At 46.6% G+C, this 27,195-nt stretch overlaps 1 protein-coding gene across 1 annotated transcript in view; it reads right to left on the reverse strand.

The window, feature by feature from the left end:
* Bmerb1 (bMERB domain containing 1) overlaps positions 1-27,195 on the reverse strand; it is a 108,834-nt gene that overhangs the window by 18,422 nt on the left and 63,217 nt on the right. Inside the window, exon 2 of the mRNA XM_008829882.1 lies at positions 19,252-19,375. Within this exon, the coding sequence (XP_008828104.1) occupies positions 19,252-19,375 (124 nt within the window). The remainder of the gene's footprint in view (positions 1-19,251; positions 19,376-27,195) is intronic.

Raw genomic sequence — 27,195 nt, forward strand, 5'->3', positions numbered from 1 at the left:
GAAAGGAAGGAAATACAAGGAAAGGGAACATGAGTGTCCCTACGTGGGGCATTGGTTGGCTCTGGATGTAGTTTCCTAGCTATACACAAATTTTAGTCTAAATCTGTCTCAAGCAGTACTGGGAGCGTGCATGCACCAACGACACATTCACTGTTCATCTGCTGTTCAGGTTGACTCATTATTACCTGAGTGTCCTGGGTTTTATCCTCTAATCTTTGGTGAACAGTTCTATGCTGTCCTCTCCACGGCGCCTGTTGAAATCTAACGAATTGAAATGTAACTGCAACAGTTGTAAGAGGTGGTTGAGTCTGGAGAACTCTGCCCTCCTGAAATGATGGCCATTTCCAGGAGTGGGATCCCAAGAAAGGCCTATTTCCAGTGATCTTGCCGCTCAGTCTTGCCAGTGCTCACTTGCCCCTCCACCATGTGGTGATTGGTTGGAGGCCTTCACCAGATGGTGGTGCCATGCTATTGTGTTTCCCAGATTCCAGAACTTTGAGAAATACACTTCTTTTTGCAAAAAGTGCAAAACCTGAACAGTGTTATATATGATATGGGAGAATGTGACTCGGGTGTAAAACCCAATTTCTTGTTTTCTTATGGAATAGGATCTCACTGTATCCCAGATTGACCTCAGACACAGGACCCTCCTGCCTCAGCTTCATGAGTGCTAAGATTACAGGTGTGCACTGCTATGCCTGTCTCAATTTTTTTCTTTATAAACTATCAAGCCTGTGGTATCTTGTTATAGCAGAAGAAAATGGATGATGATGAGACGGTTAGTGAGACTTTCAACTCCAGCCTCATAAGTGGTGGTTAGTTTGGGGCTCATTCTGAGCTGAAGGAAGAAGTCCTGTGGGATAACGGGGGCATAACCCAGTCTCTTTTTGTCCTCACTCTTTTCAAAAATTTATTTATTATTTATTATTTTATGTGTATGAGTGTATTGCCTGCATGTAGGTAAGTGCACCCATGTTGCACAATGCCCTCAGAGGTCAGAAGAGGGTGTTGGATCTCTTGGAACTGGAGTTATGGATGGTTGTTAGCCACCATGTGCTAAGACTTAAACCTGGGGCCTCTGCAGGAGCAGCCAGTGCTCTTAACCACTAAGCCATCTCTCCTACCTCTTTCTTTGGTCTGTTTTTGAGACAGGGTCTCCCTGTAGCCACAGCTGGCCTGGAACTTGCTATGTAGACCAGACTGGCCTCAATCTCACAGAGATCCACCTGCCTCTGCTTCCTGAATGCTGGAATTAAGGCATGTGCCATTTTGCCCAGCTTTTTTCCTTCACTTTTAATGAAGAATGCCCTATGGGAGAATTTCTAGTTTTGTGAGATTTGAGAGGACAGCAGTGAAAGGCCTGATGGGCTAACAAAATGGCTCAATGGGTAAAGATGCTTGCCAACAAGCCTGATGACCTCTGTTCGAATCCTTGAGACCCATAAGGTGGAAGGAGAGAAACAACTAGGGCTCCAAGCTGTCGTTTAATTTCTGTGTGCACTATTGCACTCACATGCACACACACACACATTAAAATAAATTAGTAAATGAAAATACTAAAGAAAGGCCCCAAGGAGGACTGAGAATAATGTCCAATGAACTGGTGGAAGTTGAGAATACAGTGAAAATACACACCAGCGCTTCAAGGGCAGCTAAACCCTTTAGTCTATCCACTCTGTTTATGGATTTTATCCTAGAGAGATTACAGACACGAGAAGATTTAGCTATGATTATCACAGCCTGGTTGACCATAGGACACAGGAGCACCTTAATGTTCAACCACAGAGCATTGCTGAAGCAAGTGGTGGCACACAGGCATGAAACACGATTCTCCAAAGACATGTTAGAAGAGACCACAAGGAAACCATTTATGAGGAAAGGTCGGGCTCCAATTCTGCAGAGCACCTCTGCATTACAAAATGCTACCTGATTGTCTTGACAGAATGCTTATTTCCTTCATTCGCGTCTCTGAATCCTTGTGTGTTTGTGTGTGTTTATGCGCACACGTGTGTGTGTGTGTGTGTGTGTGTGTGTTTCTGTGTGTATAGAAGCTTCCTCAATCACTCTCAACCTTGGTGTGTGTGTGGTGGGGGAGTGCATATGGGTGTGCACAGGCCAGAGGCTGACATCAGATGTCTTTGATTGCTCTTCACCTTACTTTTTGACCTGGCACTCATCAATTCAGCTAGACTTTCTGGCGAATGGGCTTCATAGATCCTCCTGTCTCCGTTCTACCTAGTGCTGGGGTTCCAGATGTGGCACCACAGCTGGCTACTTACTTGGGTGCTGGGGTCCAAAGTCAGGTCATCATGCTTGCTCAGCAGGCACTTTATCAACCTAGCCATCACCCCAGCCCACCAACTTACTTATTTCTTATCTTTTATTAATTCTTTGACAGTTTCAAATGTGCAGACATTGATCATATCTACCCAGCTCCCCCCACCACTCCCTCCCCGTGCCCCTGACATGTCCCTCTCTGACCCTCATGTTCTTTCCTTTATGTTGTAACCTACTGAGTCCAATGAGCGCTGCCAGCTGATGATGTTGGCTTTGTCTTGTGCAGGTAACCATGGCTTTAGCGGGTTCAGGACTGCAACGTCCATCAGCCTTTCATGGTCCTCCCCTCCATCTTCCAGCTCTTCCCTTCTTTCCTTCCCCTCTTCGAGAGGTGCCCTGAGTCTTTGGGGGCACCATCTTATTTTTTGAGACAGGGTCTCTCATCAAACCTGGAGCTCATTGATTCAGTTAGACTTGCCGAGAACAAGCACCAGGGATCCTCCTGTCACCATCTTCCCAGTGTTGGGATTATAGGCACACAGTGCTGTGCCTGGGTTTTTACATGGTTGCTGGACACTGAACTCAGACCCTAACTCTAATACGGCAAGCATGCTCCCCACCGATGGAGCCATTTTTCCTGCCTCCTCTCTGTATTTTTGGTTTTCATTTTTACAATAAGTTTGCATTATTTAATTTTGTTTGGTTTGGTTTGGCTTTTTGAGACAGGGTCTCCTTGTAGCCCCAGCTGTCCTGGAACTCATTATGTAGACTATGCTGGCCTTAATCTCGTAGAGGTCCCCCTGCCTCTGCTGGGATTAGTGGGATTAAAGGCATGTGCCACCACACCCAGTTTGTGTTATTTAATTAAAAAAATTTGTGTTGGCCGGGCTTAGTGGCATATGCCTTTAATCCCAGCACTCGGGAGGCAGAGGCGGGCAGATCTCTGTGAGTTCGAGGCCAGCATGGTCTACACAGCGAGTTCCAGGTCAGCTGGGGCTACAGGGAGACCTTGTCTCAAAAAGATCCCCCCCCAAAAAATTTATGTTACTATGATTTTGTGGGTGTATGTGGTGGTGGAGAAGGAATCCAGTGTTCTTGTTCACACTAAGTACATGCTCTTCTGCTGAGCCCCCCCACCCCCAGCTCCAGTCTGGATGATTTTTAAAGGTTTGTGTAGTTTTAATTGCATGGGTCACCCCTTTCCTTGGAGACCAATATGGCCAGTCTTGGGTCACTGTAGCCTCAGGAGGAACTCTCTGTGTTCTGGCCTCTTCAGGGTTCCAGCCTAGCAGCTGGCCTAAAAAACCTGTGAACACTGACCCCACACCTGCCAAGTCTTTTCCCAACCCCGCCCTAAGTCACAGCACCTGTGTCTCGGACTAATTCAGACTAATTCTATTCGGTCTTCAAGACAACCCAGAGCTTCCTTCTGGAACGTTCACCGTGCTCCAAGGCTAGGTCAGCTCATCTCCCTTCACACTATCACAGTCCCCTTCCCCATCATCCCACTTGTAACCACCTCAGCATAATGTCCCCCTAAACAGAATGTGCCACTTTTAAGGGATTCTCTTTGCGTCCCTATCTCCTCATGCCTGGCACATCTCGTCAATGCGTGATTTTTAAAAGGCAGGCAAGCTGGCAGGCGGGCACGGAGAAGGACACACAGCCCTGGATTTCATTGAAACAGGCTGCCAGTGCTGGTGGAAAAATGTCAAATCCTACGAGACAGACTCCAGGAGAGCAATAGTGTCTATCAAAGGCGGTGAGTCACTCTTGGGAGAGATTCAGTTAAACACCAGTAATTTGAGCAATTCTGCTTTGCATTCTGGCTTGAAGTCCCTGGGCCCCTGTGCCTTCCACACTACATCACCCGCTAAGACATCCTGCCAGTGTCCTGTCTTCTCTCCCACGTCCTCCGTCCCCACTCCTGAAGTACACCCATCTTTCATAACCAAAGTTAGCTGGTAGTTGACATGTCTGACCAGCCTGGAACAGGTTCCCAGACAGGTTCCTCATTGCCTACAGGGCACGTATTCTCTTCTCTAGAGGAGTCCCAGAGAGGTTCAGTCAACCACCCAAGATCACACAGATGACAGGATTTCGAGAAGAAAATTGCCACTATAACAGACTGTGTGCATGTGTCACCCAGATGTCACCTTCTACCTCTCAACTTTGTCCCATCTTTATAGTCAGGAACCTTTTAAAATGCCCTCATCCAGAGGTGGTTCCAAGAGGTGGGTTTTCTTAGCAGGTTAGAGATGATCTCTGTTCCATTCCATATTTTCTTTAGTCATCAAAACCTCTTCAGCCTTTGGAAAGTGTTTTTGACATAGGCAATAGATATTTCCCACGATTTTGTATGAGGATTTTTGAGAGAGAGAGAGAGAGAGAGAGAGAGAGAGAGGTTTCCATGTAGCCCAGGCTAGCCTCGAACTCACTATGTAGCTGAGGCTGGCCTTGAACTTCTGATCCTCTTGCCTCCACATCTCGAGTGCTGGGATTACAGGCATGGGTCAGGACCTGCCTAGCTCAATTTTGTATAAAGTATAGGTGAAACATTTGGTAGATATCTATGCTACTTTAAAAATTGTTTTGTATCACACAAATCTCCCTCTCAAGTTAAATTGCCAGGCATGGTGGCACACCCCTTTAATCCCAGCACTTGGGAGGCAGAGGCAGGTGGATCTCTTGATTTCAAGGCCAGCCTGGTCCACAATGAGTTCTAGGCAGCCAGGGCTACACAGTGAGACCCTGTTTCAACAAACAAAACAAAATAATGCAACAACAACAAAAAACTGTGAGCTCGTTCCAGCAAAACCAGCTTTCCATCTCCTGATCCCAGCCTCCCAGAAGTGCTTCCTCTGTAGGAACTCAAGTGAACTTGAAGGGGTGGGGAAAGGCTCTCAGTCACAGGATCCCAGACCTGGCAGATGACTCCCCTCCCCTCTCGCTCTCCTGCCCTCTCCTGCAAAGCTCATGAACTGGGCCACACTGGCCATGGTCTTAGGACCTCTGCCCCTGTCAAAGCACAGAACATCCCTCTCTGAAGCCCTTGGCCGTCACCAGTCACCTCCAGAGTCTCATTACAGTTCCTACACCAGCGGATGTAGTGAAGCTTTTAATGATAATTAATGTTAAACCAACTTCATGTTTATTCAGCGCTAGTGATTAGCGGTCTCTTTTGTACGAAAGCTTGATCCTAGGGCTTGATGAACCAAAAGGGAACAGCAAGTGTCCTCTGCAGATGCTCCAAAGCTTGGGCATCTGGGGCCAGAATCAGCCATGTGTTAGCAAGTGGTAACAACTGGCTGGGGTGGGGGGTGAGTAGTGAGGTGGGCCCTGGCTTACATTATTTGCCAGTTTCCATGGTATAAACGCACCCTACTATCACAGTTCTCCAGCTGGCTCCTGTTTAACTACAGACAAACAAGTTTCCTGAAAATTGAGCTGGGGATGGTGGCACACACTTGTAATCCCCGCACTCAGGAGACTGAGTTCAAGGCCAACCTGGGCCTCAAAGTGAGTTTGAGGCTAGCCTGGGCTACATGAAACAATCTCTTAGAAAACCAAAGAGAGTGAGAGGTTCTTTAAAAAGTAACATCACTAGACAGAGTCAACAAGGAAGCAAATTTGAGGTCACCTCTTCAACGTGCTTTAAATGCTCCTGCAACATTTAATGAGAAGAGAAGCTGAACACCGCATGGGGGGAAAGATATGGAGGGCACGATGATGCAGGATTCAGATTCCACATACTCAGTCGTCTGTGGGCTGTGTTCACACTCTGCTGTATGTGCACCAGAGCTTCGCACAGACCATGACAGCTCATCCTTAGAACAACTCTTGCAGGTAGGGACTGTGCCTTCTTGCTTCCAGATGAAAAGCCTGCAGGCTTAGAGAAGTTAAGTGGCCCAACCAGAATCACACAACTGGTTAAACTGGAGCCAGCATTCTGACTCAGGCACCACATGGAGTGGGGAACTGCTCACTGCTATTCCAATCTCTTCTGCTCTGATACCAATTTAGACTGACCCTCTTCAAAAATCCCCACAGTCCTGCAGGTGGCAGCTTCGCTTGACTTGGAAAGCTGTGCAAAGATCATCCATTCTTACTAGCTTATGGTCTCTGCCCCAGGCTCAGACAGCAGGAAGCTCATGGGAGAGACCTTGATCTCTGAGCTAATGACTCATAGGTGAAAGTGCTATGGGGGGAGGGCTTGTGGGGTCCAGTGATGGAGGCAGATGCATCCTGGCCAGACTGGTCCTGTGGCCAGGAACAAAAAAAAAAGATTCACATAAAACCTGCTTACAAACCCAGCTCCTTCAACATCCTGGAATAAGCTTTGACAGTCACACGAGTTCCCTCACTAATGAATTAAATATATTTTTTGACAAGTGTTCATTCTGCATTTGTATATTGCTGAAGTTTGAAAATCCAGGCTACTTCAGCAGAGCACAGCCACACCAGGTCCCAGGGAGTCCTCTGTGCTCTTAGCTCACTGAGATTTCACAGTGCCTTCTGCATGAAAGAGCCCAAGCAGGCTCCCACAGGGAAGACAAGAACAGACCCCAGAGAAGGGTGTCCCACTTTTAGAGAGATGGATGTATAGATGGAGCATCTTACACCAGAAGGAGAAAGCAGTGCCTGGCAAGGCCCTCAGAGGTCGGCCAGGGCAGTCTCTTTTCGAATGTAAATCATTTTGTGGATTGTCAATATCACATAAGGCTATGCTAATACTGTGACAGATCAAGACAAAAATGAGACTATTTCACAAACATGTCTGAAAGTAGACAAGGATAGGAACATTGTCTAAGCGACAGAAACCACCAAACAGCTCTGCCTTGGTCTGATTCATGTTCCTATGACAAAATACCTGATACTGAATAATATATAAAGAAAATAGGTTTATTTGATTCATGATTGTTATGGCTGGGAAATTCAAACAGCACAATATGACCCTACCTGTGTCATAGCCTGACATATGTTATCACATGGTAGAAGCGTGTATGAGACAGAGTTCTAGAAGTCTGTTTAAGAGTGGAGGAACCTGGAGAGGGGCCTAGCTCAGTTTTTGTAACACCCACTCCAGTGAGACCAAAACCACTCCGAAACCAGCATTAATCCCTTTATTACCAGGGCCACTGTCCCTAACAATTACCACTGGTTTTACTTGTAGAGTTTCACCTCCTTTTAACTTTTTTAGATTGGGGATCGAGTTTCCAGAGCATGAATTTGGGGCAGATAAACCATATCCAAACTAAACTAATGTCCATATGCTGGCCAGAGTGGCTACTGGCTTCTTGTCAGTGTCAGCCTTTGTCATGTGACTTCCTGGGGAGATGTGAACAAATGTCTCTTCACCCCAAATCCAGCTTGGTGAACTTATGACTTTATTGGGGTTACTTACAGAAGTGTGGGTAACTCAAAGGCCCAAAGCCGACCACAGCATGGGTGACAACTCAGAAGCTGGTGTCCCCTGTTGTACCTGCAGGAAGCTCATGGAAGGGTCTCCCCTCCCCCAGCAATTACCTATGTAATCTTGAGGAGAGCATTGCAAATCTTGGGACTCTCTGAGCTTCCTGGGCTTAGGAGCCTCTCTCTTTCCTCCAGGAAGGAGTGCTTCAGTTCAGAAGAGAGCTACACAACAGCCTTGAGCTGACTGCTGATTTCACATGACAGAACCGTTAGTCACCTCTTAGAGAACACCCCTACTTCCTGATGACCTCTGATCTGGAACACTTGAGCAGAACATTTAAACTGACCCCCATAGCACTGAACACAAGTGTGAATCTCATAAGTCCATTCTAACACACACACACACACACACACACACACACACACACACTTACCAATATCTGCTGTCCAGAACTGCATCATGGCAGAAGCTAACCAGGCGTGAACCTATGGAAAGTGCTACAGACTCACTAAGGAGAGGTGAGATGGAGAAAAGCCTGCATCAAGACTTCCCAGAGGGAGGACTTGGGATGATGACAGGAGCACTCTGAGGGGCAGTGAGATGGCTCATTGGTAAAGGTGCTTGCTGCTAAGCCCATTGGCCTGAGTTCTATCTCTCAGACACACATGGTGGACAGAACTGACTCCAACAGGTTGTCCTCTGACTTCCACATGCACTGTGGTATGCATGTTCACATGTGTGCATGCACACATACATGCACAGGCATACACACAAAATAAAGTGTCAAAAAAAACCCAACAGTCCAAGGAGCACTCCACAGACAGGTTTGTTCACTTGAAGGTCTTGGCTATGGTAACAGGAATCTACTCTGCCTGATTCAAGCCAGATATGAGATTTAGTACATTATGGGGATGGTGGTGGCTTGCAGGAATTTGGGCCGTTTGCACACACATGAACATGAGCGCATACACACACGCACGCACGCACGCACACACACACACACACACACACACACACACACACACACTGGAAGAAACAGAGGACCCTAAAGGATCAAGAAGAGGAAGAGGCTGAGTATGGTGGCACATGCCTTCAGTCCAGCACTTGACTAGAGGCAGAAGCAGGCATATCTCTGTGAGATAGAGGCCAGCCTGGTCTACATAGTGAGTTCTAGGCCAACCAGGGCTACATAGTGAGACCCTGTTCCAGCTGTCCTGGAACTCACAATGTAGACCAGGCTGGCCTCGAACTCACAAAGATCCGCCTGCCTCTGCCTCCCAAGTGCTGGGATTAAAAGCGTGCACCACTATGCCTGGCAACTTATGTGAATCTTAATTCTATTTATTTATTTTATGTATATGAGTTTTTGCCTGCATGTATGTAAGTGTACCCATGTCATTGAATGCCTGCAGAGGCCATAAGAAGGCATCAGATACCCTAGAACTGGAGTTATGGATGGTTATCAGCTGCCATGTGGGTGCAGGGAACAGAACCTGGGACCTCTGCAAGAGCAGCCAGGGCTCTTACCTGCTGAGCCATCTCTCCAGCCCCTTTATGCAAATCTTAGAATAAAAGCTGAGGTTACATAAAAAGCTGGCTAACATCTTACAAGGCAAATCATACCCTAAACCTATGAGTTAATATGTAATTTTTATGTTAATTTTCTAAAAGTCAGTCATGAAATTAGATATCTGTCCTCTCCCAGACAATTACATAGTCTTTGGACAGACCTGTAAGCAACACCCCAAAAGGATTCGGAGGAGACATGTTTGCCCATCCTCTTTCCTTATTTCCAGTTTTTAGTTAATTTTTGCTCTAAAAACATAGACTGGGTATGGTAGCACATGCCTGAAATTCCAGTACTTGGAAGGCTGAGGCAGGAAGATGGCAAGTTTGAGGCGATCCTGGGCTAATAATAAAATCCTGTCTCAGAAAACTAAATAAAAAGCATGACAGGACTTCGTGGTTTCTTAGAATACATCCAACTACAATCTTTCCAGTGCCTGCTTCATATCCTGCCTCAAGAAAGGCCTTCCTGACATTTATAAGTGGTTTCTGGTTCTAGGGCCTGATCCTGGGGCCTTGAGCATGCCAGAGAGGCACTCTGCTACTGAGGTATAGCTCTAGCCCTATTTTTACTTTTTATTTTGAGACGAAGTCTCGCTAAGTTGCCAGGTTGGCCTTGAATTCACAATCCTCCTGTCTCTGCCTCTTGAGTAATTGCAATTACAAATTTGTACCACCAGGCCCAGTTGTAGTAACTTTTTTAATGTGTGTGTATGATGTGTGTGTATATGTGTATGTATGGGCATACACATTTGTATGTGTGAGTGTGGTAACGTACACATGCCACAGTGTGCATATGAGGGTCAGATGACAGTCTCTTATTTTCTACCTTGTGTAAAACAGTGTGTTGTACAGGACTGTCCTCTGACAGACAGGCGCCATCTTCCTTAGCTCAGCTGCACCCACTTGGCTGTCTAAGATCATCACAGCTGGGCTTGCTTACTCTTCACGCCCCACGAGGAACGAGGGGCTCGGGGAGTCTCTCGACCCTCACCTAAGAGTCCAGGCACATCTCCCAACCCATAATGAGCAATTTGGCCCTTCTTACTCCTACCTGGGGGAGGGACCAGAGTATATAGGCTGAAGCGATCTAGGGGAGGGCCTCTCTTGCTACGGGAAAGCCATCATCCGTGCTTGGGTGGATTTTCCAGTGTGGCCTTAGATGGGGAGCACCCACACTCCTGTAAGTAAACCTTCACCCATTGCTCTATAAGTAAGCCCAATAAAACTCATTGGTTTCCAGAATGCATTTTGGTGGAATCATACCCCGGTTTGTCGTTATGTCCAAGGGAGGAGGAGGTGGATGTTGTTTATGTACCCCTCTCCCAGGAATTTTGGCAACACAGGGTCTCTGTAATTCGAAGCTGTGTATGCTAGGTTAGCTGGCCTGTGAGCTTCTAGGAATTCTCCTGTCTTCACCTTCCATCTCATACAAGAGCCCTGGATTATAGACCTGCACTACTGAATCTGACTTCATGTGGGTTCTGAAGATTCGAATGCGGGTCCTTATGCTTTCAAGACAGCACTTTACCCACTAAGCCATCTTCTCAACCCTGTAATAACTTAATATATCTTATCGATTATAAACTTCTCTCTCACGCGCTCTCTCTCTCACACACACGTACACATGCAGATTCTTAGGACTAATTCATTCTAAGGAAAACAAGTGTTGTCTAATAACATACCTACCTTCTCTGTGTCCCAGGTTCTTTTTTTTCCTTGTTCTTGAACATCTAATTTATTGCAAAGATAATTGCATTTTACAACAAAGTAATGGGGCTCACAGGGTCTAATATCACCCCCTCTTTGGTTATTAAATGTTGACAACTTGAGACGGATGTTCACTGGAACAGTAACAGCATCAACCAAAAAACAGAAACTTGTCATGGAGAAGCATCTTAATCTCAGCACTCGGGGCAGAACCAGGTTCTGTTCACAGAGCTCCTAATACCCCTGGGATTTTGTCTTTAAAAAATTATTGATTGACTGATTGATATAGGGTCTCTCTATGTAGCTCTGACTGGCCTAGAGTTCACTATGTAGAGTAGGCTGGCCTTGAACTCACAGAGATCTGCCTGCCTCTGCCTCTGGAGTGCTGAGATTAAAGTGTGTGCCATCAGGCCCATCAGTCCTGGGATTTTCCAAGTGACAAAGCAACTTCTGTTATATATAGCAATCCCCTTTTGGCAACACCCAAGCTTGTACTGAGGTGACTCAGAGTGAAGTCCCTGGGCAGCCTCAGGATGGGGACCGGTCACCAGAAAGACCAGTGATCACAGGAGGGGTATTTCCATCCCCATCTACAACCCATGGGAAGAGGAAAGGGACTGGAGAGGAGTTACGGCACCTTGGAACAAAAGCTTCAGGCAGCATGGGATGGGGACACACTGAGGTACTAGGAAAGTGGCATCTCACAGAGGTCACAGGGAAGGTGGCATCCCACAGAGAGGGCACAGAAGCTCCACACGGCTCCTCTGCCCACACCTTGCCCTGTGCTTTTTCCATGTGGCTGTCAGGCCATTACTGAGCTGTATCCTTTAGAATAAACTAGAAGTCATTGTATTGGAATAGCCTACAAATGTGGGAGGTGGTATAGGAGCCTCTGAGTCTCCAGTCAGAAGGCAGGGAGGGTGGCTTTGCGGGCAGCATCTCAAGCAGGAGATTCATGGATGGAGCCCTTAAACCTGTGTGATCAGATAGGTACCCCAAGAGACAGTGTCAGACCTGAAGCATGATATTTTCAGGAAAATGAATGGCTCTGGAAAGAATTATATTAAGTAAGGGTGTGCGCGCACACGCGGACACACACACACACACACACACACACACACACACACACTGTCAGAAATGATAGCAGAAAGTATACAGGGAAGTTAAATAATTTACCTAAGATCACACGGTTGACCAGCATTCAGTGGGACACGCCCTGACAAAAGGAAAGTTTGCGTCCTCAACCACTGAGCATGCTGCCTTGCGCTGTGCTTGGTCACATCGCACCAGCCATGCAAGAGCTACCTGTGTGTCCCTTTTAGGTAAGAAACACAGCCCAGCTCAGTGGGACTAATTCAGTGTTTTCTAAACATTACCCATTTACATATCACCATGGCAACATCGGCCATATCTCCTGCCCCCTTCCCTATTATTCACCTTCTGTTTTCCTTGAACTTGATTCACTTTTTTGCCACTGCACTATAATTGAAAACCAAGATTTGGGGATGGGTTATGTAGTTCGATTGGTAGAGAGTTTATCTAGCATGTGAGAAGCCCTGGGTTCAATCCTCAGCAACGCATAACCTGAACATGGTAGTGCACACTCGCAGTCCCGGTAGAGGTGGGAGGATCCAAGTTCAAGATCAGCCTGGAGAGATGGCTCAGCTGCTAAGAGTGCATACTGTTCTTGTGGATGACTTGAGTTCAATTCCCAGCACCCATGTCAGGCAGTTTCCAACTGTAATTCTAACTCCATGGAATCTAATGCCCTCTACTGCATCTGCACTTAACGTACACATACCCCCACCAAGTATACCTAATTGTAAATACATTTTAAGGGGCTGGAGAGATGAGTCGGAGGTTAAGAGCACTCACTGCTTTCCCAGAGGACCCAAGTTCAATTCCCAGTACCCACATAACTCCAGGTATTGATGCTCTCTTCTGGCCTCCATGGTCACCCAAATGCATGTGTGCACACTCATGCAGACATATATATACACACACACATATATATATATTAAAACAAATATTAAAAACTTTTTTAAAAAGATCATCCTTGACTACATAGCAAGTTTGAGGCTAGCCTGGGCTGCATTTTTCCTAAAAGCCATGAAATGAAGTAATTCATAAGTTTTCCTAAATACTACCTAAAATCATTCCAAAATGTAGCTCATTTTGGGATGAACTGAATCAGTGGCATCACATGCCTTCATCCCAGGTTCCTGTCACTACTTCCAGCTGTATGGACCCTGTGACCTCATGATGTCTGGGCACACGGTGTTAGGGAAGCAAGCTTTGGGGAGCTAGAGATTTCTCAGCTTGGTTCAGAAAGAAACCAGTAGGAAACCTGGGGAGACAGCAGACAGCAAATGGCCAGAGGGCAGTTAATGGCATACTGACAAGTCTCTTCAAATTCAATCACCAGCACCCATCCCGGTTCAAGCAGAGTGACTGGTTGTTCCAGGATCAGAGGAGTTTTGCCTCAGGAATAGCTCAGGGTCATTTTGAAGGAGCTTTAGAAGCAGTGTGAGCGCTTGACTGAGCAGAATAAATACGAATCATCACCACCTTCAAGGAGGAAGGAGGGCTCCGAGCTCCAGGCCCAGGGCCTTCTAAATGACCCCGTTAAGTTGGTAGAGCACTTTGCCTAGTAGTAGAAGCCCTGGGTTCCAATCCCAGTACTCCATAAACCAGGTATGGTGGGGCACACCTATAATGCTAGCACTTGGGAGGTAGAGGCAGAAGGATCACAAGTTCAAGGTCATCCTCAGCTGCGTACAGAGTTCAAGGCTAGCCTGAACCACAAGAGACCCTGTCTCAAAAAACAAAGTAAAATAAGCAAAATACAGCTCAGGCATAACAAGAATCAGTTTTCCAAAAGCAACAGCCTTCTAATAAATGGCACCATGCTGTCCCGTGCCACATGCCTCTGTCTCTGCTAAATTCTTCTCTCTTAGATTTCAGATAGTTGAGAATGAGGCACAGATGAAGCAGCAGAGTGCTCAGTGTGCTGTGTGGCCTCCCCATTCACTCAGCATGCTGTGCCCATCCCTGTCTCTGTCACACTGGGAGTTCAGCTCTCAGCTTAGCCCCTAAGTTAACTGCTGGGGTCACTTAAAGTGATAGACTAATGGCCCTAAACATGGCTACGTGTCAGTGACCTGTGTGCCTGCCACTTTATGTAACAAAGGGAATGTCACAGATGTATGTAATGAAAGGTTACCCTGGATCATCCAGGTGAGCCCTAGACAGAGTCACAAATGTTAAAAGAGAGATTTGACGGGAGAGAGAGGGTGTCGGGACAAGGTTTAAAGAGGCTGTAGTGCTGTGCTGGCTTCAGAGATGGAGGAGGGGGCCATGAGCCAAGGAACGCAAGTGTGAGATGCTGTCCTCTGAGCATAATAGCCATCACCATCTGTGTGTGTGTATGTGTGTGTGGTGCATGTGTATGTGTGCATGTGTATAAATGTACTTCCCTGTGCATGTACATGTGGAGACCATGACTCTGGGTATCTTCCTCTATCACTCTCCATTGTTGAGACCGTCTCTCTCTGAATCTAGAGCTTGATGTTTTATTTGGACTGGCTGGCCAGCAAGCCCAAGGGATCTGCCTATTTCTGTTCCCCAGTGCTGGACTTTGGGTGTGTACGACCACGTGCAGCTTTTGTGTGGGTGCTGGGAATCTGAACTCAAGTTCCCACAGAAAGCGTTTTACCCACTGAGCCATCTCCCCAGCCCACAATACTGTCTGAATCAGAGCAGCTGGGATTATTTCAGACCCTCAAGATAGGGCCTGTTGAAGTTCTCCCATAGGAGGGACCAGGGAGGGTCCTTAGACCCTCACTGAGATGTCAGACATGTCTTCCTATTCCTCCTTCCAGAAGATGTACCTAATTCTGCCTTAGCTGCCCCAGATTATAAATGAACCAGTCTAAGGTATTTTTTTTTATTACAGCAGCAGGCATGTGCCCATTGTTGAAGCTGATGTGCAGATTGGAAGATCCCCTTGGTGGGTGCAGTACCCCAGACTGGACGTAGCAGGAACAGGCAGGAGGCTTGTGTGGAGACTCAGGACAGAGGTAGGTATGTGGGCTTCCTGGTGGCTGTGGAGATAATGGATAGCTGAAAGCAGGTTGAAAGTGGGCTTAGGAGGTGACAGGGATGCAAAGTTGTGATGGTGGGAAGAGACTGGGTTTAGAAATGGGGACTCTGGGGTTGATTAGGGTTAGATCTAATGAAGGTAGAGCCCCATGACTGAGTTCTAGGGGCTTTAGAAGGAGGGCCAGAGAGACTCAGTCAGGAAAGGAGCTTGCCACCAAGCCTGACAACCTGAATTTGATCCCTGGGACCCACATGGTGGAAGGAGAGAACTGACACCCATAAATTGTCCTCTGGACTCCACATGCACACTTTGGCAAGCCACCCCTCCAAGCCACCCTTTGCCACATGCACAAAATAAATGTTTGTTTGTTTGTTTTTTTTAAAAAAAAAGGAAAAAAAAAGGGGAAAGAGGTCTGCCTCTGCCATGTGATAAAATGCACCACTGCACCAAGCTTTGGACATGGGCTTTGAGCGTCTGATCTAAGCTGTCTCCCCAGCCATATATATATTTTTGGGGGGGGGGTAGTCCTGGGGATTGAACCTAGGGTCTTGTTTAGGCTTAGGCGGGGTTCTACCCCAAGTTATATCTCCAGGCCTGAAACATGTTTGTGATAACATGTAGTTGCCAGAGACACGAATGAGCACTTGACTCTTGTTTTGACTATGCAGAACAACTTGGAAGAGCAGGGGCTTGTTAGGTGAGAGGCATTTCTGTTTCTATCCCATCACTCCATTCTCATACCCCTCAAGGAAAAAACCCTCAAGGGGGTCAAGGCATAGAGGCAGCCGTGCATGCCCACGATCCCAACACTCAGAAAGCTAAAGCAGGAGGATCATGCTGGACTACATAGCCTGGGCTACATAGCAAGATCCTATTTCAAAAATAACAGCAACCAGTCAACCAAACAAAAGGAAGTCTAGCCATCCAGTGGCCTGACCATCCTCTGTCAGCCAGCTCCTCCGTGGCTCTTCTGCTGTTCTTTTCCTGTCCCTCCAGACCCCTTCCCTCCCTCTCTTCCCACCCCACTCCTCAAATTCTTGCATATTTTGTCTATGGCAGTTGCTGTTTTAGATTTTCTGTAATGAAGGGTCTCTCATCCCACCTGGCTCAGCAGCAGTGAGGCTATATAAAATCAGAATGCAACAGGGTGAAGTGTGGCTAAGGCAAGTCACATTAGGTGAACAGAGTCAATTTTGTTTTGCACCTTTCTTAAAGCTCTTCCTACAGGGGTCAGAATTACCTACTCATTAAAGGGAAGAGGAAAATGCAGAGTGTTGATTAAAATAACAATAAAGTCAGGACCCCATGGTTAAATTGGATTTGTTCAGGGTTTTTGGTTTTGAAAAAGGGTCTCACCTAGTCCAGACTGGCCTTGCGTTCACTATGTAGCTGAGGATGACCTTAAACATCTGGTCACCTTCCCTCTACCTCCTGGGATTGTAGGTATGCTCCACTATGCCTCCTTTATATGGCGCTGGGAACCAAACCCAGGGCTTCGTGCATGCAAGGCAAGCACTCCACCACTGGGTCAAATCTCAAGTTCCATGGACTTGTTTGTTTGCTGAGAGATACACTGAGAATCAGCCCATCACCAGAAACTCCTGGGATCACCCCTCAGCCCAGTTTCTCTCAGGAGAGGAATGTTAGAATGGGATCTGTAGGAGAAGCCATCATGGCTCCCCACCCTGCCTCAGTGCAGTGTTAGGGATTAAAGAAGACAGCCACTCACTTTTCTGTGTGCCATTTCTTTTTGCCCCTCGCTATGGTGCTGCCAGGGAGATGCGTGGAGAAACTGAGGCTTTACCAGGGCACATATTTGCCCTAAGCCACATAGCTGGTAATAGAAACTAGCTCCAAAACCAGTTGAGAAACTATAGCTCAGTGGTTGAGACTATGGAGTGGCCCCCAGAGAGTCCAATTTATACCACTGTCTTTTGGTGAACAGAACCTGTACAACCCCCAGAAAGTGACTTGACCTCTCTGTGCCTCTCTTGCTCATCTATAAAACTAGTGTGTTTTCTATAAAGTTGTGATGAAGATTCAATGAACTAATACATCAATACACTTGGAATCTACCTAGCAGCGCAAGCATCCAAATAGCCGCTTTCTATAGTTCATGCAATCTGTTACACCTCTTGGTATGTCTTCCTAGGGACTGACCTCTTCCATATATAATCAATGTTTCTCAATAAAATGATGGCACTGGACTTTAAAGACAGGCTCTGAAATTATTAGAACTCCAGGACTGTGCTCCTGAGATATGCCCTCTGCACGCCCACCTCCTTTGCTGATGCAATTCTAACTCTAGCTGATTAAAAGCTACCATTGCCCAAAGCCAGCTGAGAGACAGGCCACACATCCCTTTTATGAAAATCCAGCGAGCGGGTGGAGAGTGGAGATAACCAGCCCACCCCACTTGGAGGCAGAAGATAATTATCTGGAACCCAGATAAACAGCAGGAACAGGGTGGCATACGAGACAAAGAGAAGCTGAGCCAGGTAACCAGGGGCTGTAGGAGTTATTAAAAGCTAATGAGGTGATTCCAGGCTGGGATGAAGGGCAGGAGAATGAGCCCAAGGTTGTTGGAGCCTCCAGGAGGTCTTGCCAGTGGCATAATAGGATGGAAGAGACAAGGGGAGTCCAGGAAGGAAGGCCAGGCCCAGGCATTAGCCCCCAGCCGCCTGCTGGCTGCTGCAGAGTGGGTTCTTAGAGAACCAGGGGTTCCCTGGCTTATTCTAGGAAGATTCATAAAGTTGCCAAATCTCAACAGAGAGATCTCAAAATGTCATTTTGCATGTTGGAAACAGAACACAAGCTAAAGACGACACTGCACTGGGTATTCAGAGTGAGGGACGAGCACAGGGGCTCTCCATGACTGGCCTATGTACTGACCATGACCTATGAACCTGACTATGGCCTATGAATCTGACTGTGATCTGTGACTCTGACTGTAGTCTATTAACTTGACTGTAGTCTGTGAACCCAAGTGTGGTCTACGAACCTGACTGTGGTCTATGAACCTGACTGTGGTCTAGGAATCTGGCCACGGTCTATGAATTTGACTGTGTCTGTGAACCTGACTGTGGCCTGTTAAATTGACTGTGGTCTATGACCTGACCAAAGTATATGAATCTCACTGTGGCCTATGAAACTAGAGGGCCCATGAGAAGGCCTCAAAAATATCAGTATTGTGGTTGTAGCGGTTACTTTTGTTAATGCTTTGACAAAATACTTGACAAAAGCAATGGAAGAAAGGAGGGGTTCATTTTGGCTCGCATTTTGAGGTCATAGTCCATCATGGTGGGGAAGTCGTCGCAGCAGGACTGAGGCATCCACAGTCAGGAAGCAGAGAGAAAGGAATGCTGTTCAACTGACTTCCTCCTTTACCATTTTTATTCATTCTGGAACCCCTGCCCAGTGGATGGTTGTCCACATTCAGGGCAGATCTTCCCATCTCAGTTAAACCTCTGTGGAAATACCCTCACAGATATACCCAGAACTGTGTCCCCTAGGTGGTTCTAAATCCAACCAAGTTGGCAGTCCTTGAGTCTCTGAGTCTGGTCCTTGGGTCCTTGTAGGGGCAGAGCTCTACAGCAAGTTCCCAGCAGGTATATGAAAGGCTGGCTTTCTGAACCTTGACTAAATTGGGGCTTATCATCTATGAGTCTAAAATAATCTTTCTGTATCTTGGATCTTGGAGCTGGAGAGATGGCTCAGAGATTAAGAGCACTTGCTGCTGTTGCAGAGGGCTGGAGTTCAATTCCCAGCACCCACATCTGTCAGCTCACAGCTGCTCATAACTCCAGTTCCAGGGCATCTGACACCCTATTCTGGCCTCCATGGGCATCAACACATATATGTATATTCTCATTCTCATTCATTCTCATTCTCTCTCTCTCTCTCTCTCTCTCTCTCTCTCTCTCTCCCTCTCCCTCTCCCTCTCCCTCTCCCTCTCCCTCTCCTCATAAAAATAATAAAACACTCCCTAGCTCTTCATTTCCTTTTAACCTGGTTAAAACAGTGTTTTTGGTGATCCATCAACGTTAATTGCAGTTGCTTCCTTGAGTATGTGTGGTATGTGTGAGAGGCTTTTCTTAGTGGGTGTAACGCCTGGTGCTCAGGGACCTCTTCTCCAAGCCACCTCCCTCCTCTATACTCCCATCCCTGCTTTCCCATCACTCACATGAACCTGAGCTCCGACTCCCTGCGGACCAAGACTTCTCGAAGACGCTGGATTTTCGCCATCTCCAGTTCAATCTCCTCAGGCATCATGCTGGTTTCAGCCATGGAGACGATATCCAACTGGCCTGTGAAAATGGGAAACGTGTCAGGACCCCAAGGCCTCATGGGCTTTCAAAATAGGGTTGCATTTCCTAACTTCAGCTACTAGGGAGGCAGAGGCAGAAAGATCATGAGTTCAAGTTCTATATGGGTAACACAGTGACACCCTGTCTTTCCAAAATGTAAGAATTCCAACAGGGCAAACTGTGTTATTACTCTGGGGAACAGCTGTGCCCCAGCAGCCATCCCACATTGCAGAGGCACAGAGACTGCAAACTGCACTGATAGAGACTGGGAACCATAGTCTTCACTGTGCTACGGTTCAAATATGACTCCTGTCGGGGCTTGGTCCCCTGCGTGATGGAGCTAAGAAGTACTGAGCCCTGTGATAGGGTATGAGAGGAGAGGATGGAGGTGAGTTCTTGCTCTCAGAGGCCTGGAGTAGTTGCCTAGGAAGCAGATGTCAGAAAGCATGTTCCATTCCCCAGTTCTTCAACTTGCTCTTCTTGCCTGCATGCACTTGCACTCACCTGCACATACATGCACGTACCTGCACATACCTGTGGCTATCTGCTACTTTGTTAGGATGCAGCACAAGACATGGCTAGATTAAATCCATACAAACTGGAACTTTCCAGCCCTCACCACTATGAGCCATAACCAACCTTCTCTCTTTATGAATTACCCAGACCCAAGTATTCTGTTACAGCCACAGAAGATGAACTAAGACAAGTAGGGAGCCTAGCAGGATGCAGGCAGAGGTTCAGCAGTCTCAGGTGAACCTGCTCAAGGTAGTCCCTGCCTGGTCCCAGCTCTTAAGCCTCTGCCCCGTTGACCACGGCTACCTTGAATACCCCAACTTCAAAGACCAAGGACAATTCTAGATGGAAGAAAATCCTACACTAATTGTTTTATGATCGTACTAAGTAGTTAGTAGTGGTAATTTTTAAAAAAAAGATAACATTGTCATGGGAAATTCAGAGCCTTCCAGCGGGGGGGGGGGGGGGGACCACAGTAAAATATTCAGGGCCAGCGAGATGGATCAGCAAGTAAAGGTGCTTGCTGCTAACACTGACAACCTGAGCCTAATCCCCAGGACCCACATAGTGGTAGGAGAGAACCCACTCCTAAAAGTTGTTTTTTGACCTCCACACATGCACACATGTGCCTCCACCCCCCACAATATGTAAATGTAATAAAAAATTAGCCCTAACCACACTGCTCAGAGAGTGCCACTGATAACATGTGAATGGACATCCTCACAGGTGTTTTTTTCTTTTTCATTCTCTCTTTTATTTCAGTGCTAACAATCACATCTAGGGCCTTGTACATGCTAGGTAAACACTGTGCTACTGAGCTAGTCCCAACCTCTTCTAGCTGTCTGCAGTCAGATATATGCATATATACATATACATATATATATATATATACTGTTCCTATATATGAACTGTACATAAGAAACTATATATTATTACATATGGAAAGAAAAAAATTACATATATACACATGATATGGGCTTGATTGTTTATTTGTTTTTGAGACACAGACCGTAGCCCAGGTTGGCCTCCAACTGGAGGCTGAGGAAGTTGCTGAGGAAGACCTTAATTTCATTGTCCTCTCGCCTGCCCCTTCCAAGTGCTGGGTTACAGTACTACACACTACACAGCACTGCCTGTGGCCATCCAGATGATTCCATACTATATGTGTTGTATGCAAGGAGAGCTTTCCTAATCCAAAAACCAGAAATCTGAAATCCAAATTCGGACTTTTTTAAAATTGAATTTTGCAGATTTCATACAATATATTTTGATTGAATTTAGATTCCCTCCCCCATCTGCCCCCCTCTACTCCCCACCCAATTTTATGTACTCTATTATATTTATGCATATATATGTATATGCCTATAGAGTCAAACTTGGGTCCCCAAATGCCCTTCGATGTGGATCCATCCACTGGAGCCTTGTCAATCACCAAGGGTCTTACCCTTCAATGAGACCAACTCTCCCCCTCCAAACTCCTGAGTACCAACATGACAGCAAAGGAGACAGTTCCACATCTGACCTCATTATCAGGTCAAAGTTGAAATGCAGGGATCCTAAAAAGTCTGTACAAGATTGCCTTCAGGCTATGTATTAAAGGTGTATATGAAACACGAATGAATTTTGTATACACATAAACATTTTTTTTCAAAGACGGGGTTTTGTTTTTCATTTTTGAGACAGGGTCTCACTATGTAACCCTGGTTCACTTAGAACTCACTATGTAAACCAGGGTGACCTTGAATTCAGAGATCCACATACCTCTGTCTCCTGAGTGCTGGGATTAAAGGCATGCAACACCATGCCCAGCCCAAGACTTGTTTTGTTGTCATTTTATTTGTTTTGCTTTTATTGAAACAGGGTCTCACTTTGTAAAAGCCTTGGTTGGCCTGAAACTTTCTATGTAGACCAGGCTGGCCTTGAACTCACAGAGATCTGCCTGTCTCCCAAGTGCTGAGATTAAAGGTGTGCAACACCACGCCCAGCCTTATTTTCATTTTATGTGTATCAGTGTTTTTCCTGCATGTATGCAAGTGCACCACATGCATGCAATGCTTGCAGAGGCCAGAAGAGGGCATCAGATCCCCTGGAATTGGAATTATAGTTGTTAGCCACCATGTGGGTTTTGGAAACTGAACTCCCGTCTTCTGCAAGAGCAGCCGGTGCTCTTAACTGCTGAATCATCTCTCCAATCCAAAATTCATTTGGACTATTTTATAAGATATATTTTGATTATTTTTTAATTATGTGTATGTGTGTCTGTGTGGAGGTATGTACATGAGGGCAGGTGGCTGTGGAGACCAGAGGCATTGAATCCCCTAGGACCTGGAGTTACAGGTTGTGAGAGCTGGGAACTGAGCTTGGTTCCTCTGCAAGAACAGTACACATGCTCAACTGCTGAACCCCAAATATAATTGGAAAAGATGTCTCCCAGAATGTTAGTAGTTAAAATGTTAATGCATGCATGTATGCACCGCTGTGCACACATCCATACAGCCACCGCTCTGTAGATCTTATTCGGTGATAGTCTCGCTATTTCGTTCCTTGCTGTGGCACACATCACGTGCACTTCTGCCTGTCCTCGGCTGCCCCGCTGTGGAAATGCCAAAGCCCAGACAGTCTCTATTTGTGGCTGTATTGCGAATCATTTCCCAATCCGCAGACATTTAGGTGGCTCTTCCCACCCCATACACAACTCTGCAGTGAGCACCCCCGAAGTGAACCCTCGCATTCATCTAAGAGGTTCCTCCCTGCTACATTTCCAGAGGGAATGAAGGCTTTTGAAGGATACAACAGTCCGAGGCCTTTATGGCTAGGGTGGGCACTTTGGGAAAATGTTCCTGTTTTTCAGCTCTATCTTTTGATTCCTTGCACGACATTCCCGGAGGCTGGGGAAGAGGGAAAGATGTGTCTTGAACATCTGTAGGAACCCTTTCGTGTCATGGGTTGAGCAAAGGTCTCCTCGGGGTCATCAGGTGATGCTTTAGGCTCCCAGAATTAGATTCTGGGTCCCACTTGTGCAGATATCACCCCAAGGTGCTCTTGAATTAGAACAATAAGGCTCAACTAGAGAGAGGGGTAGGGTAAAAACATTAAGACCAGGCTGGAGAGATGGCTCAGTAAAGTGTGCGCATGCAAGCATCAGGACCCAAGTTCAGATCCCAGCTTGGCAGGTGTTGAGATGAGGCTTCTCTGAGTTACCCCATATTGTATAAACAGTGGTTTTTTCAGGCTGTACCTTCCCCTAGGAGACTCTGTTTTTGTTTTTATGTGTATGAGTGTTTTGCCTGTATGTATGTAAGTACACCCATGCTGTGCGGTGCCAGTGGAGGTCAGAAGAGCTGTGTTGGATCCCCCAGAACTGGAGTTACAGATGGTGTTAGCCACCATGTGGGTGCTGAGAACTGAAACCGATATACTCTACAAGAGAAGTCAGTGTTCTCAACCACCCAGCCATCTCCCCAGCCCCAAGGATCTGTTTTATAAGCAGATATGACTCCACTTTGAAGGAGAAGGGTGACTGTAACCTCGGGGGGGGGGCGGGGAATGCGCCATGTGTCAGGCCCTACTCACCCAGCACAGACTGATAAGTGACTTATTCCTCGGAGTAGAAAGGAGCCAGCCTATACATTTATTGAAGGGATTGAGACTGTGGGGATACATGGGTATATTAATATCATAACAGGGAAAACAGGCCCAAGAACTTATTGGATATACCAGACCAAAGAAAGGGTGTAAGTCTCTCACCTTGACCCCATAAAGTGATGGGCACCTAACATTTCGATGGATCAGCCCCACACCAACCTGTCATCTGATACCTGGTCAATGATCAAGGACTCCCCTACTGTTCCTGGAGCTTTGACTCTGCTGGGCCCCTCCTGTTGGTACAGCCTGCTTCACCACCTGCCTGTCTACCTGCTCATCCCCCTGGACCTGACCCGCTCTTTCTTGCTCCCAACCCATTTCCTGCTTTGGACGTGGTGTGGTCTTTGGCCTCACAGCTGAACCCTGCGGCTTTGCTCTCAAACCTAACTCCAGCAGCTCCAGCAGCATCCCCATCCTGTCACTGGTCTGGTTCATTATCTTCTTATAGACTCAGTCTACCCTGAAACCTCTTGGAGTCTGCTGCAGCCTCTTTAATGTATATTCATTGTGTAACATATATGTATATACAGATATATAGGTATATTTACTGTGCACAGTGTAATATGAAAGTTAATACTAGTAACTAAGATTAAAACAAAAGCCTTGTCTTAGCTTTGGCCAGGCTACCAAGGTAGGTGGATTATATGACAAAGTGCTGTCATTGAAACCACCCAAGCTTGTGAATTTATTGTGATTCAATAATTTCTAACATTGTAGAAAGACACAAACATGTTCGTCTGTTCATACTGCACTCATGACAGAAGGCACCTGTAACACAGGCACTGGGGTAAGGGAGGGTGGAGATGGGCAGATCCCTGAAGCTCATTGGCCAGCCAGCCTAACTGAATGAATGAGCTCTAGATCCAGTGAGAGATCCTGTCTCAAAAAAATCAGGTGGAGAATGATAGAAGAAGACACCCAAATGTCAACACACACACACACACACACTAATAGCATTCAGACTGACTGACCAAGAGCCAGATGTGGTGACACCTACCTTTAATCCTAGCACTTGGGAGGCAGAGGTAAGTGGATTTCTGTGAGTTTAAGGCCGCCTTGAACAAATAGATCCAGGCTAGCTAGGGCTACAAAGTGAGACCCTGTCTCAAACAACAACAAAAATTGCCTAAGCATTACTGTATACAGAACTTCAGCTAGGCTAGAGGGGCAGCTTTGCCAACTCTGGGTACCTCATAATTAAAGGGTGACATGGGGTAGGTAGGCCTTATGGAATCTGCTGGCCTGAATTGCAGCCCAAGTTCTGTGCCTCACTCACGGTAGGCCTTTGGGGATTTTGGTAACCTCTCTGTGGATCAACATCTCTGTGACAGGAGGATAGTCAGGAAGTCCCCCACACAGGCAGTTGTGAGGAATGAATTCAGTCAAGCATGTCATGCTCTATATATGATCGTGAGGATCATCTGAAGGACTACTGTGCCTGTGCCACCTGCAGCCCTTGTAACCCTCACCCCAAGCCAGCAGGACTGGGATGCTGTTTAGAAAGCTTAGTAGCCAGGTACAGAGCATAGAGCACAGCCATGACTAGAAGCCACAGTCAGAGGGGACTGGGGACTGTAGTGAGGGAAATGGGGTCTAACCAGAGTCAGCAAGAGGCTAGAGTTAGTGAGCTTGGTCTAAGTTATCAGCTGCATGATGTCAAACAGCCCTTTTCCCATCATTTTCCTCTTCGGCAAATCGGTCCAGATCTACCCTGTGCAGCAGGCTCTGTGTGCCTCATCTCACCTATCCCTATTCCACAGGCAATGACACTGAGGCTCAAAAGAAAAGTGACCTGTGGGGGATGTGACTCAATTGGTAGAATGCTTGCCTACCATGCACAAAGCCCTGAGTTTCATGCCCAGCACCACATACACCCTGTGTGGTGCTGTACACCACTAATCCCAGCATTCAGCAGGTAGAAACAGGAGGAGCAGTAATTCAAGATCATCCTTAGCTACACAGTGAAAGTGGCATCACAACATTGCAGAGATGGAATTCAGACCCAGTTGGCTAAAGGCCTTTCTCTCTCCCCACCCTCCCCTCAACCACACTCTACAGCTCCTTGGTGAGGGTTATACACATCTGTGCATGTGAGCACACCCTTTTAACCACACCATGATAGAACTCTCATGTTTTTCACAGCACCATTCTGATGGGCAACCTGCTTTCCAGTGGACAGATGCTGAAAATGGCACCATACCCAGGCAAGGCGTGGGCTGAAGAGAATGCATCTCACCCCACAAATTGCCATTTACCTCTAGCCTCGGGAGAGGATAGAGATGGCAGCTGCCAGGCTCCAGGTGTTGCATTTAGCTTCGATTTGGGTCATAGAAGGGGTCTGTGCCCAAGGTTGAAAGGTCTTGCTCAAGTATGCTTTTCTTCCCCAGAGAAAGAAGTGAAGCCTGAGCCTTGAAGCAGATATAAAGTGGGGAAAGTCTAGTCCCAGCTGGCCTGGAACTCACTATGTTAACCAGGCTGGCCTTGAGCTCACAGAGGTTCATCTGACTCTGCCTCCTGCTGGGCTTAAAGGTGGGCACCATCAAGCCTGGCTTTTGGCTGGCTTTTTTCTCTGGGTTCTAGGCATGGAATTCATGTCCTTGTGCTTGCAAAGCAAGCATGTTACCAACGGAGCCATCTCCTGACGCTCATAAATCTTATTTAATCTTCACCACACCGTAGGCCAGGGGTTAATGAACAATGACTAGCAGACCAAATCCAGACCTATGCCACAGTTTGTACTATAACACAGGACTCGCTCATTCATTCATTTATAATTAATTCATGGCTGCTTTTGCACTGCCATGGCAAAACTGAATGACTTCAACAGAGACCTTTGGACTCATTGGGTCTCAAATATGTACTACCTTGCTGGTTACAGAAAGTGTTTACAAACCACAACCATAGGGCGATATTCTGACATTATCAGTTTAAAATTTAAGAAACTCAGGTTCTGGTGAGATTGCTCAGTGGGTAGAGGAGCTTGCTGCCAAGCCTGATGACCTGAGTTTAATCCCCAGGATGCACATGATGAAAAGAGAAAACGACCTCCACACACGTGCTGTGGCATATGCATGCCTACACACACACACACACACACACACACACACACACACACACACACACACACAAATAAAATATTATTTTAATAAAAGAAACCCAGGTTTACCAACTTACTAGCTACTTTTCTTGCTGTGACAAAATGCCTGACCAAAGCAATTAAAGGGAAGAAGCATTCTTTGGCTCAAGGTTTAAGGAAGGATACAGTTCATTGTGGAGGAAAATCATGGTGGCAGGATGGTGAGGCAGGAAGCAGAGAGAGATGAATACTGGTATTTAGTTTGCTTTCCCCCTTTTTAAAAATTTGTTTTTATTTTATGTGTTATGAGTGTTGGGCCTGCATATGTGTAAGTGCACCCATGTTGTGCAACGCCCACATAGAACAGAGAAGGGCATCGAATCCCCTGGAACTGGAGTTATGGATGGTTGTTAGCTTCCATGTGGGTGCTGGGATTTGAACCTGGATCTTCTGCAAGAACAATCAGTGCTCTTAACCAATGAGTCATCTCTCTAGACCCATGCTTTCCCCTTATTCTTCAGTGTGGGATGCCAGCCCATGGGATGTGCTGCCCACATTCAGAGTGGGTCTTCCCTCCTAAGTTAAT

Source organism: Nannospalax galili, unplaced genomic scaffold (assembly GCF_000622305.1).
Source record: "Nannospalax galili isolate Female #2095 unplaced genomic scaffold, S.galili_v1.0 scaffold32, whole genome shotgun sequence".
Classification (NCBI taxonomy): domain Eukaryota; kingdom Metazoa; phylum Chordata; class Mammalia; order Rodentia; family Spalacidae; genus Nannospalax; species Nannospalax galili.